Source organism: Chelonoidis abingdonii, chromosome 2 (assembly GCF_003597395.2).
Source record: "Chelonoidis abingdonii isolate Lonesome George chromosome 2, CheloAbing_2.0, whole genome shotgun sequence".
In the NCBI taxonomy this organism is placed as follows: Eukaryota; Metazoa; Chordata; order Testudines; family Testudinidae; genus Chelonoidis; species Chelonoidis abingdonii.
Window position 1 is genome coordinate 266,245,004 of NC_133770.1, and position 12,902 is coordinate 266,257,905.

Below are 12,902 nucleotides of genomic sequence, written 5' to 3' on the forward strand. Positions count from 1 at the left end.
GGAAAATTTTTTGGCCGCCGCTGCAGATCCGCCAATTGCACGTCAACCACATGGAGCCCGTCAGGTTGTTTTTTTTTACAGTCACACGGATACTCCGTACTGGAATGCTTAGCGGACAGAAGCCGATACTCCCAGCGCTACACAGCAGCATTCCATGTTGCTATTTTGCAGATACAGAGAAGTATGCGTTAATTATCTTCTGTCCATCTTGCTGCAGGCAAAATGGGCAAATGAGATGACGGTTATCTGTCCCTCTGTAACTGTCTCGGTGCTATTCATGGAGTGCCCCTGCTGAGATCGCCCGGGCGGGCGAAAAAGCAAAACTGGGAATGCACTCCCCGAGTCAGATCCCTCCTTTATGGTTTCTAAAAAAGAAGTCAGTCTGCCTAAGAATATCGCGGGCAAGTAACATAGAAACCAGTTTGATCAAACGAGCACACGTGCCTCTGTGTCAGATCCCGCAGAAATGATGAGCTACCATACCATTCACGCGGAGTGTCCCTGCAACAACTTACCTTGCTTCCTCCTCCCCCAACCTTACCTGGGCTAACCCGTGCGCAGTGTCCCCCCATTTGTGTCATGAAGTTATAAAAGCAATGCAGGAATAAGAAATCAGATGACTTGTTAGTGATTGATTAAAAATAGGGGGAGCAGCCGCTCCGGTGCTATGACAGTCCAGGCAAGGACATTAACGCAGTTGGGTTTTTTTTTGGGGAGGGAGTCCCAGGCACCCGCTGCATGATAGTCCAGGCTGGAGGACAGAATCTTTCTTTACACAGGAAAGGGAGTGGCTGATGAGCTCAGCCCCAGTTGCGATATGATGAAGACGTACTTCCAGCCGTTCTGTCCCAATCTACTGGGAATGAACCGGAGATCATTCCATTTTACCCAGAGCGCCCCCGGCCAGCCTGCACCTGAAACCAGCCAAGGAGCACTACGACGGTTGAAGGACATGTACCAGTCCTAACTGCACACATCTGGCCACACAGGAGGGGAAGAGGAGTGAATACTGCACTTCACTCCTGCAGCATCGCGTCTACCAGCAGCATTCAGTAGACATGTGTGTAGGGTGACATTGAAATAAGTCAAGAAAGACAATTTCTTTCCCTTTTTCTTTCACGTAGTGGGGGGCAGTAAATTGAAGACTATCCCATAACGCACGCGGACAAATGGTTGGAAACTACAGGCATTGGAAGCCTATGTAAATCGTCGTCCATGCTGGAGCTCTTTTTGGATTTGGGACTGCATTGCCACCCATGCTGATCAGAGCTCCACGCTGGACAAACAGGAAATGAAAATCTAAATTTCGCGGGGCTTTTCCTTGTTTACCTGGCCACAGCATCCGAGTTCAGATTGCTGTCCAGAGTGGTCACAGTGGTGCACTGTGGGATACCGCCCAGAGGCCAATACCGTCGATTTGCGGCCACACTAACGATAATCCGATATCGTAATACCGATTTTAGCGCTACTCCTCTCGTTGGGGAGGAGTACAGAAACCGATTTAAAGAGCCCTTCATATCAATATAAAGGGACTTGTAGTGTGGGCGGGTACAGCATTAAATCGGTTTAACGCTGCTAAAATCGGTTTAAACACGTAGTGTAGACTAGGCTTTAGTAATAAATTTGTGGATGACAGCTATGTTGTAGTGGAAGCAAACATACATAAGGTGAGAATCAAATTGCAGTGTCACTTAAGCAGTATAGTGGTATATGCAGACAAAAATAGGAATGTGGTACTAATAAATGTATGGCACAGCACAGATACAAAATGCAGGGGAGGAAAATAAGCAATTAGCCCTGCTCACCATGTTGAAGCAAGCTTATTTTTATTTAGTCTCTCTAATCCTGCTCTCATATTGCTTTTTCATGTAATTGTGCACCATAGTTCCTGAAAGGAAAGCGAGGGATCAGGACTCGGAGGTTGGGGAATAATTTGTTCATGATCATTGGGAAGTGACTAGGAGCAAATCTTTCTTACCAAGGGGTCTGCACTGTGAAATGGTTTGGGAATCACTGATCTGAGAGGCTGATCACTTGCAATTATAAGATAATATAAATAAATGTCAATATAGTGCAAATAAGTTTTAGAATCAAGAAAGAGCCTACTCAGGAAAGAGAATTCAGTGCAAAAAACTACTCATCTACTCAGGGATTCTGCAGCACTAGATTTATAGTTCAGAAAAACGACATTACAGATGACACTTTTGATGCTTTATTTGCTTTGCCTCTTTTGCCTGGCCTAGGCAATCTTTGCTTAACTGATTTGTAGAATCTGCCTAGTGGCAGACCAGAGGAACAGATGTGTGTAATTTGACTGGCCAAGAGTTAAACATGGAAAGGAAATACTGAACTAATAAATTGTATATTAAATATGAAAGTACATGATGTTTTCCCTACATTTACAAATGGTATACAAGTGTATTTATCATTATGCTATATGTAGATAATGTACTTTTAAGAACTTTCATAAATAGAAGGAAAACCTTTTAATTAAAAAAAAAGTTTAACAAGTGAAGTCTGTGGTTAAAGAGAGAAAACCAATGAAGTGCTAGCAGAAATTTGACAATTAAAGTTGTTCCTCTCTACCTCTAACAAAAGCAAAACCCCACCTGTGTGAATTAGCTGCTTTGCCCCTACAATCTCCCAAAACTTTTCATCTGAAACCTGTCCTTTTCTGTCTTCCCCTTTTCACTCTTCTGTTGTCTACATTGTTTGTCCATCCATCGGCTGACAGTGTCTTTACATCCAAAATGCAAAGCAAACAGATGGGCGCCTCAGGAAAGAACATGACTAAGAGCACCAGCATCAGCGGGGACATGTACACGCTAGAGAAGAATGATGGCAGCCAGTCTGACACAGCAGTGGGCACTGTGGGCACTAGTGGCAAAAAACGACGCTCCAGCATCGGCGCAAAGATGGTAGCGATTGTGGGTCTGTCACGAAAAAGCCGCAGCACTTCTCAACTCAGCCAAACTGGTAGGAATCAGATTTTTTTCTTCAATACTTTGTGATTTAAATATGTATAATGTGTATATATTACAATTTAGTCATCTGAATGTAATGCTGAAGTTTCCTAATTAACAATATTCTAGGGGAAAAGAGGAGAGTGGGAACTTTTTACCTGGCTGAACATTTACCATACTGGTTCGTTTCTTTAGCAAAGATCGTCCTACAGATTGGACTGTGGCTTGTGTTTTTATGCTTACTAGAGCACACCTAATGCAATAATCCTTTCCTTCTCACGAACCAATGTGAGCTGTTATGCTTATGTTTTGGGGATTGTTATTAATGATTTGTGAAGGATCACTGAAATGCAGATGCAGAATTGTTTTTCATTTGTTATAAACATTATTTGTATATTTCAGTACTCATTTTCTCACTTTTGAACACGCAAAATTTATTTGATGTGAAATAGTTTTAATTACCAAGATGGTATCTTATATTTTATCAGATTAGTATAACCATTTTATTGCTCAATACTTCCCTTCTTTTCAATTTGCAAACATGTTTGTCATTGGTAGAAATCTTCCTCATTGCTTTTTACATTTACTAGTTAAAATTCAATACTGAAATGTTCTACATAAACAGGGATAGAGTTATTTTCTGACTTAATACCAGGACATCCAGAATCAGTGTTAGGTACTTTGTTTCTTTCATGCCTTACATCTGAAAAAAAAATCACTCATGTATAATTCACTCTGAAAAGCTGTCATTAGCAATTAAGGAAGTTGAGTAAAACTAATGTTTCTGACAAAGGAAATTGGATATTTCATATTTAAATGTGTGTCTCTGTGTAGTATGCAGTGTATATTGTATGCTCATTAATATTCATACAAAAGTAGTGTGTTATGTTGGTATGTGGTTTGTACTAAATACAGTAAAAAACAGCTCACTCTCTTTTGTTCATACATGCCTGGAGAAATTATTATTTATTATTTGTATTATGGTAGCACCTAGGATTCCCAACTGAGATCAGGCCCCCATTGTACTAAGCACTGTTTTGACATGGAATTAGAGACAGTCCCTGCCCTGAAGAGTTCATAATCTAAACAGAAATTACAGACAAAGGGAAGGAGAGAAGGAGTATAACATACATACAGAGTGAACAATGGAATGATTTCCAGGTGTCACAATTTGTTGTTGTTTTGTCAACTTTTTTGGGTGGTGTTTTGTTAGGAGGGGATTAGCTGAACTGAGAAAGAGAGAACAAAGGAATTGAGAGGGGACAATGAAGGGAGGGGATAGGAAAAAACAGAATAAGGGGGAAGAGAGGAGCATGGAGTGAGGTTTAATGAAGAGACTGTGTGGGTTGGGAAGCTGTTGTACCAAACAGCCAAATCACCAGAGGGAAAAAATATTCAGAGTGAAAGCTATAAAAACAGTGAGACACTGGTGACATCATCAGCATTGTAAGGTCCCTGCTGCAGTTAGTTGTCTCAGCTCCTGTCAGCTCAGTTTCTGGCTGCAGAAACTGCAGAGCTTTCTGCTGCTTCTCTCTTCCCCAAGCTCACATGCCTGAGTGGGAAAGGATGGAGTTACAAAGGGCTTGGTGCCACCTTATGGAAGCTCTTCCTTGCAGAATTCTGGGAAACCTCTAACTGGGTGTGCAGTTTGCCCATGGCTAGATGCATATGCACCTAGACATGGTGTACAAGCAAATCAAGGATTTGCACATGCAATAATGTTCTTGTAATGTAAATGTGCAGATGTGTGTGGATTTCAGAGCTGAAAATAAGGTGCTATATGATTAGGGATAGTCTCCCTTACTAGGAGAGGCATCAAATGATTTCAGGGTGGACGTTCAGTTCATAATACATTGTTCTCTTAGAAGAGTTGGAAGATTGCCATAGCCTGGATCCACAGTAAGATAGGATCAGACTAAATATCATGTTGAGATATTTATGTGGCATAATATTTTTAATATGCAGTATCTCCATTACTACTTTTTAAAATCAGTTTGTCGCTATTTTGTATTGTGTAGTTATAAACAAAAACTAGGGGTACAATTTTCAGAGTTGCCTCATTGAAGTAGTAGCCTAACTGACATTGATTTTCCTGGACTGAGAAGCAGGTGATATTTTAAATAATTCACAAATATAAACAAATTCGTTTTACTTTCACAGTAATGGCAGACAGGCAGACTTTTCCTATCTGTCTATATTTTCCCATATATCTTCTGCTATACCTATTTCTATGTGGGTACTGACGATGATAGATCTTTACTGGATAAGAAATAGGCCTGCTAGGATGTACGTTTATGTCATAAACAGATAGTTAAGGGTTAATGTCTCTTTTACCTGTAAAGGGTTAACAAACAGTGAACCTGGAACACCTGACCAGAGGACCAATCAGGAGACAAGATACTTTAAAATCTCGGTGGAGGGAAGTCTTTGTTTGTGTGTTCTTTTCTTATCTGTGTTGTCTCTGGGTTCTGAGACTGACCAGACGTACCTACAGGCTCTGAATTCTGAAATGCCAAAATTAGGCATGTGACATATTCTGGAGATTATTTATGCAGAAAAGTGCATTGTATCTTTATAAAATGTAGTGCTGATCTAAGAAAAAGGCACAGTTTCCCTTTAACTTACATGTAGGGTAGCAAGTTTAATCTTAAAGTGCCAGGGTTTGTTTAAATGAAACTGAAATTCTTTGGGGAGCATTTTAAATCTACATAATGTTTGTGTGATAGTGATTGTGTGATGTAACCTTTAAATTAAAAGATATATGTGTGAAGATGTGTACCTGCCATCTGCTTAGTGGCTTCACATTTGAAGATGCGACATTGTATTAATTATTCCACCTAAAGGCTATAATGTTTGGATGGAACAACTTATTTTCATGATGTCTGATGATTCTGAAAACGCCTCCTTTTGTCCAAACCATATACACCGTGGTGACACTCAGTTCCAACCAGTAGCCACGTGGATTTGATACACAATTCTATTTAGAGTGGGAAGGGTTCTATAGATTCCAAGTTATACATTTCAGTAAAAAAAATACTTCATCTTGGTGGGAATCTAATGGTAGAATTTGGCTGCAAACTATTCTACCTTTAAACCCAGAGCTCTTTAGCCATATTGTGCTCCTATTAATCTTGGTGTAAATGCAGAGTAACTCCATTTACTTCAATAGGGCTACTCTGAATTTACACCAAAGTAACTGAGAGCATACCTTTGTCCTTGACTACATTAAATATACAGAAATACTTTAAAAATAATTGTCAGTGATCTTACAGAAGCAACCGAATCAACAAAATTCAGAATTAAACTTTCAAATCACCTTAGAGTTCGGGAACACAATGAGGTATCTACACCTAGCCTTCATAATGCTTAACTCTGTTCAGAAGGTATTTGTGGTGTACTGCATAGAGGAGTTTTGAAACAAAAAATAATGGTGCTTGCTGTATACTATTTTTATATTTCAGTAGCCATAATCCTTTTCTAGTTCAGCAGTTTCAAACCTGTGGTAGTGTCTGACTTCTGAGAGCAAATTGATTGCCAGAATAGTGTCAGACTTTCCCCACAGGCCATATAGCCTCATTCTTTACACTTCTGTTTTGTTAATGCTGTTTAAAAGCAGATTTTTAATGGAAATGGAAATTTTAGAGGATCTGATCCAAAGTCCATTTATATTAATGAGATTCCTCCCACTGACTTGAGTGGTCATTGGACCTTCGATAGATACCCTGCCTCAGAGTACTATACTGCTGCACACTTTCCACGTAAAATCTGTAGCAATAGTGAAGTCCGTAATGGACTTAATGGAGTTTCTGGCACTTCAATGTTCTCTAGGTTAAAACTCTGCTTAGGGGAGGGCTTGTGATTTTTTATTTGATTAATTTACATTTATTGGGGGTTTATTTAGGTTGATTTGTATCAGGATTTTTTTTTGTTTTTGAGTGGGGAGGGTTGTTTGTGTATTGGTGGTTGGAGATCTTGAGCAGAAGAAGTGGGTGTCAGTACTGTGAGTGCCACTCTTAAGTCCTTTTGGGAACCAAGTTGCAAGATGCTTCCAGGACTCAGCTCCTATAGTGACAAGTGCAGTATAAGTACCTAAATATAACCGAACAGCAATTGTAAGATCTATAAAATCAGGGCTGGCTCCAGGGTTTTTTGCTGCCCCAAGCAGCAAAAAGGAAAAACAAAAAACAACCTGCGATTGCGATCTGCAGCTCTACCGCCACCACTTCAGTGTTCGGCGGCAATTCGGCAGCTGGTCCTTCACTCCGAGAGGGAGTGAGGGACCCGTCCTTGAATTGCTGCCAAAGAGCCAGATGTGCCACCTCTCTCCGTTGGCTGCCCCAAGCACCTGCTTGCTGAGCTGGCGCCTGAAGCTGGCCCTGTATAAAATAAAACTAAAATTTGGGATTCTGTCAGCTAAAAATTAAGTTGGTAGGAAAAACTGATGAATATTGAATGGGTCTTGATCTACACTGGCAGCTTTATAAACTCCAGTTCTTGTAGTCAGTGAGTTAATGGATGCCTTTTTATATTAAGATGACCCTTTAGAGAACTGAACTCTGGAGATGAAATCTACCCCCGGTGTGCGGACAGTCCTATGTGCTGTAAGGCTCTTTGTGCTTTCAGCACCACATTAACGCCCCAGTCCTGCATCTGATTCTACGCTATGGACTTCTGTACCCACATGGAGTCCCATTGAAGTCAATGGGTAAAAAGTTAAGGGCTAATAGTGTGAAACACTCCTGTGAGGTCCTGAATGCCCTCAATACCCACTGAAGTCAATGCAGACACTTTACAAGATTGAGCCCTAAGTGAAATTTGCAGTAGCTCTGAGGGGCTGTGCAAGGCCCTAGACATCAAAAGAAATCTCAGGGCCATTTGTTGACTAGTCAGTAAAGCAATGCCCTCTATAGTATAACATATCCAACACACATTAATTGTCATATCAAGAAAAACAGACCATTTCATTATATATAAAGGTGCCTGAAATAGAGTTGCTTCCATGATTAGCACGTAGAGGACTTTTAAGTTTCTAAAGGTCATGTCAAAATTAGGGCATCGACTTTCACATTCAAATGTCTCATTTAAGTGTTGACAACCAGATTCTCCAAAAGCTTTCATTGCTTTATGACAGTGCGTTTTTCTTAACTTGGAAAATGGCTGCCATGGCTGACTGAACATAAACTCCACAACAAAATTATCAGCAAACCTTGTATGTTTTTTCTTGATAGACATTACAGCACTTATCTTAGTGGAAGCAGGGTGTGGTACCTAAATTATTTTGTTTTCTGTTTCTTTTCGTCATATTGTTGCTATTTGTTATTTTCTTATGCAACTTGTAACAGCATTATACTGGAATATGTTTCTGTGGCCAACTACTGTCAGAAATACCAGCATATAGATCAGAAGGAGCATTTCCACAGTATAATTAAATAATGCCAGTGGACTGCTGCATTAACACAGCTACAATAACTCTATGCGTCACAGGCTACTATCAAGTCAACATTTTTAGACAGCTTCTGCCATTTATGAAGTGAAGTCTGAATTATGGGTGGAGACAAGTCATGTCTCATAAAGACATGGTTTCAGGAACCAAATTCAATTACACTGTACTAATATAATATGTGTTGGATCTCTACAGTGTGGAATACATGCAGTTATAAAGAAATAAATAGGAATTTTTATTTTGTGAATGCTGTCAGTTTATTTTTTATTTGAGGGCTTTGAATATTATAGAATACTTTAGACTATCTGGATTCATCTGCTAAGTAAGAAGGGCGGACAAGGGTAGAATGAAGTAAATGGATAGGCTGTGTGAATTTTCAATTGTTTAAAATCACTAAATATTATCTATATATTATATTGTTTAGTGTATGTTTTTTCTCAAATATATTTCTTTTTAAAAAGATATATGCTTCGATTTCTATGCACCTTCTTTTCTCATCCTTACTGAAAACATTAAGAATTAACATATTTTATTGATCTCCTCCCCAGTTTGCAAATTGTACTGTGATCTCAAGGTGCAATATTATTTTAATCAAAACAGCATTACTTTAACTGACTTAAGTATTCTGCTCTGGTTCATAAGCCTTAATTAATTACTGTTGAACTATATAGGATGTGCCAATGCATGGATAGACCATTCACATGGTCTAATTATAAGAGTGTGACTTACCCTACTTCATAGTTTCATTATAAATACCAGAAGGAAATGGTGAGGATGTTTTATTTAAATTAAGACAAAAAGCTTTCAAGTTTTGCAAATGTTAAAATAATCCATAGGGATTTTTTTCAAAGCTCCTTGATGGTCATTAAGGTATAATAAAGGAGGGAGGTTCGTGTACAGAGCTAGTAATTCTGCTATGTTCCTTTTTAAAAATCTGAACATCTACCATGTACTTGGATCTTAAAATGTCAAATTTAGAGTGTTTTTGTTGTTGTTTCTTTTTGTTTGCCCTTTGTTTTGTTTTTTTTCATAAAGAAAAATCAAACTATTTTAATTATTTTTCCATTTTAGGTATTTTTTTTAACCTCTCTCAAAAGTTCACCTTTAGAGGTTGAGACTTATGTGTTCAAAAGAGAAGCAGGGAATATCATTTTGAGATCTTCAAATAATTGCAGGTTCAATCATTCATTAATCAGGATTTTCAGATTACAGTTATCAGGGCTAAAGTCATCCATTAACTGAGGCAGACTAACACTTATGATGAAGTTGATCTTCAAAGTAGGAAATGTATGAAAATCAAGAGAATCGAAATCAACTACTGTCAGTTATATAATAGCAAAAATATTTAAGAGTTGATATCAAATTATTAAACACTGGATGCTCAGAAAATATCAAAAAATATTGAAAAAAGAATGGAGCTAGAAAAATGATAGCAAACCAATTGCTATGCAATTACTCAAGGAATACTGAGGGAGAAGTCCTTGTATTGGGAAGCTATATGGAGACAGAGGACAGTAGCTAGCCACTGAAGGCTAATCCTGTAGCTAATGTACCTTTAATTTGTAATTTTAAAATTTATTTACTAATTCAAGATTAGTCTATTAAAAGTATATAATTTTCTAAACAGCATTTTTAAATCAATAAACATTTTATATCTCAGTAAAAACAAAACTTTGTAGCTTAGTGTGACATACTTTAAAACATCAAACATATGGATCCATACAGGAAAAAAATGTGAGGGATAAAAGTCACAGTTCTTTAAAGTAAGAATCATCTTAGGTTCACAGCAAACAGAGAGCTAAATCCATTACTCTTTCTACTACATATATAAACCAGTATATAATTATTGCACTTTAGGTCTCAGAAGTGCCAGGTATCTCCAATTTCCACTGGTCATCTCTGAAAATCAGATCATCAATGCATAGCAGTGACAGCTGTGGGTGCTCAGAACTTCTAAAAATTAGACCATATACATCTCATAGTTGGCATTTCCTTTACCGAACGTAAATTTGAGGACTAAAATAAGTGCACACTATAGTCCATATGATATAGTGTGTGGAATGTCTTGTATTAAGTTTTTGCTATTCCAGGTTTTTGAGAGCCTGGTCTGGAAATTGTCTAATGGCTTCAGAACAACAGTCTCCTCTGGAATATTAAAAACTCCTTTTCTGGAGCTCTTTGAGATTCAGAATAGTCCTTTGATGTTTCTAAAATACATTCATTCCATGCAAGTTCCAATGGCAATGTTGTGCAGGGTCTTAAGGAATCTGGTTTTGGGTGTTCCGCTGTTTTATTCTCTTGGTCTAGCTGAGCTTAAAAGTCACATTTAGCAAGATAACAATTTTATTCTGAAATTATCAATTGATTTGATATATTATGAAAAGAAAGTGAGTCATGGGATATTCACACAATCTCTTGCTTGACCAGTTAGAAAAAAAACACTTTGTCACTCCAAATACAAATGAAACACACTATCAAATAGTACATACTGAAACTCCGACTTCACAAAATCATTTGTGGAGTTCCAACATAAAGTTATCAAAAAAGCATTTACATTTTGTCCAGTGATAATCACTATTCATATATTGGAAGAATTTGGTCAGTGTTTTTGACTTCTATTATGAATGTTCTGCCATTCGTTGCTTTCAGTTGTATGTCCGGCACTATTTTCCTCAGACTAAAATCTGAAGGGAAATATTCAGTGGTGTGAGTCACTGTGTATGCTGTTAGATTCAGTTCACATCAAACACTATTCCACATGACGTGGGCACCATTTTATGGACTCTTTTTGTGAGAGACTGTTTTTTCTCTTTCAAATGTAAGAATTTGTTTACATCTCAGTAAGCATGATACTGAATGTAAATAGGCTACAGGCAAAATCTAGCTATTCCTACATTAAACTGTGTTTATAATTAAAACAATATTACCACAGATAATGATTTTTCCAGTGAATATTTTGTATTCTTTTGTTCTAATATTCAAGAATAAGGTAATTGCAGGCTTTCCATATTCTCTTTTCATTTTCCTATTAGCTTATTATATCAGTCTGTGAACCCCCTTCCAGACCTTTATCAAATGGTTTCTTTATGGTAAGAAACAAATGCTTTTCTCCTTCTGTAACTTCATTAGCAGTCTGAAGACACTCAAGACAATCTGCCAAGGTCTGGGCCTACTGCAGCAGATTTGGCCTGGCTGCCCCTCTGTCCCAAATTTTAGTGAATGGCACTGTGACCTGGCACACAAATCCACTCAAATTTGGCCTAGCTGCCTCTCTGTCATGGAGGGTGAACTGGGCCAACTCCACTGCTCTGGGCAGCTTCCTAGAAATCTGATGCCCAAGGCAACTGTCTGCTTTGCCTATAGTCAGACCAGCCCCTGCTGCTTAGTGAAGGCTGAAGCTGGAATGACAAACAGGTTACAGGACAAAACTCAGTTAAAACATATAAAATATATAATGAGGCCTGGACTGTGCCTATAAGATCCATGCATAGATGGGACCCTCTGACATGTGGAAAGAGGCCCATTACATATGAAAGGGGACTTGGCCTCCTCTATAATACTACAACATCTCCTCCTGACAAATGCCCTGGAGGGTGTTCCATGAGTGTTGGGTTCTCTGCCATGGAAAATGTGTGGAGGTGGGGCAAGCCAGGGGTGGAGTTACATTGAACTCTCTCAAGTCCCAGAGGGCTTAGGCATAGTTATCTTTCCCATATAACAGTATTATCTAGGCAGCTATATCTTCTATGTAGACGAAACTGGAGGCAACCATGGTCAAGAGAAATCTTTGATATTGCAGCTCCAGTGGAACCCCACTGCCAGGGAGACAGGTAGGGAAATGTTGAGGGGCATAGACAGTGAGGGGGAAGTGCAGATGGTTTCCTAAATCTGCGAAGTGTGTAGGGTAGGCTCCCACAGGAGACAAAAAGATTTGCAGTGGCTTCCCTAATGAGATAATTAGGAAGGATTTTAGAGGTGGGTGGAGGGAAGCTTCCTTGCAGAGATTCCTCTTCCAGACCTCCTCCCAGTGGTTTTAAGCATGGGAAGCATGGATGTGGTTCAAAGTAAGGAAGTTTAATAGTCTGTCCCAGGACTACATGGGATCTGTCCTGGGTCTGGTTCTATTCAATATCTTCATATATGATTTGGGTAATGGCATAGAGAGTACTCTTATAAAGCTTACAGACAATACCAAGTTGGGAGAGGGTTGCAAGCCCTTTGGAGGACAGGATTAAAATTCAAAAGAAATTGAGAAACTGGAGAAATGGTCTGAAATAAATAGGATGAAATTCAATAAGGACAAATGCAAAGTACTCCACTCAGGAAGGAACAATCATTGCATACATACATAATGGGAAATGACTGCCTAGGAAGGAGATCTGGGGTTATAGTGGATCACATACTAAATATGAGTCAACAACGTGATACTGCTGCAAAAAAACCCAATCATTCTGGGATTTATTAACAGGAGTGTTGTAGGCAAGACACTAGAATTA

The 12,902-nt window shown here is 38.8% G+C and overlaps 1 protein-coding gene across 23 annotated transcripts in view; it reads left to right on the top strand.

The window, feature by feature from the left end:
• Positions 1-12,902, top strand: part of RIMS2 (regulating synaptic membrane exocytosis 2) — an 848,125-nt gene that overhangs the window by 812,868 nt on the left and 22,355 nt on the right. For all 23 annotated transcript variants that reach the window (XM_075063174.1, XM_075063172.1, XM_075063173.1 and 20 more), the window contains one exon: positions 2,735-2,976. In XM_075063174.1, coding sequence (XP_074919275.1) covers positions 2,735-2,976 — 242 coding nt within the window. The remainder of the gene's footprint in view (positions 1-2,734; positions 2,977-12,902) is intronic.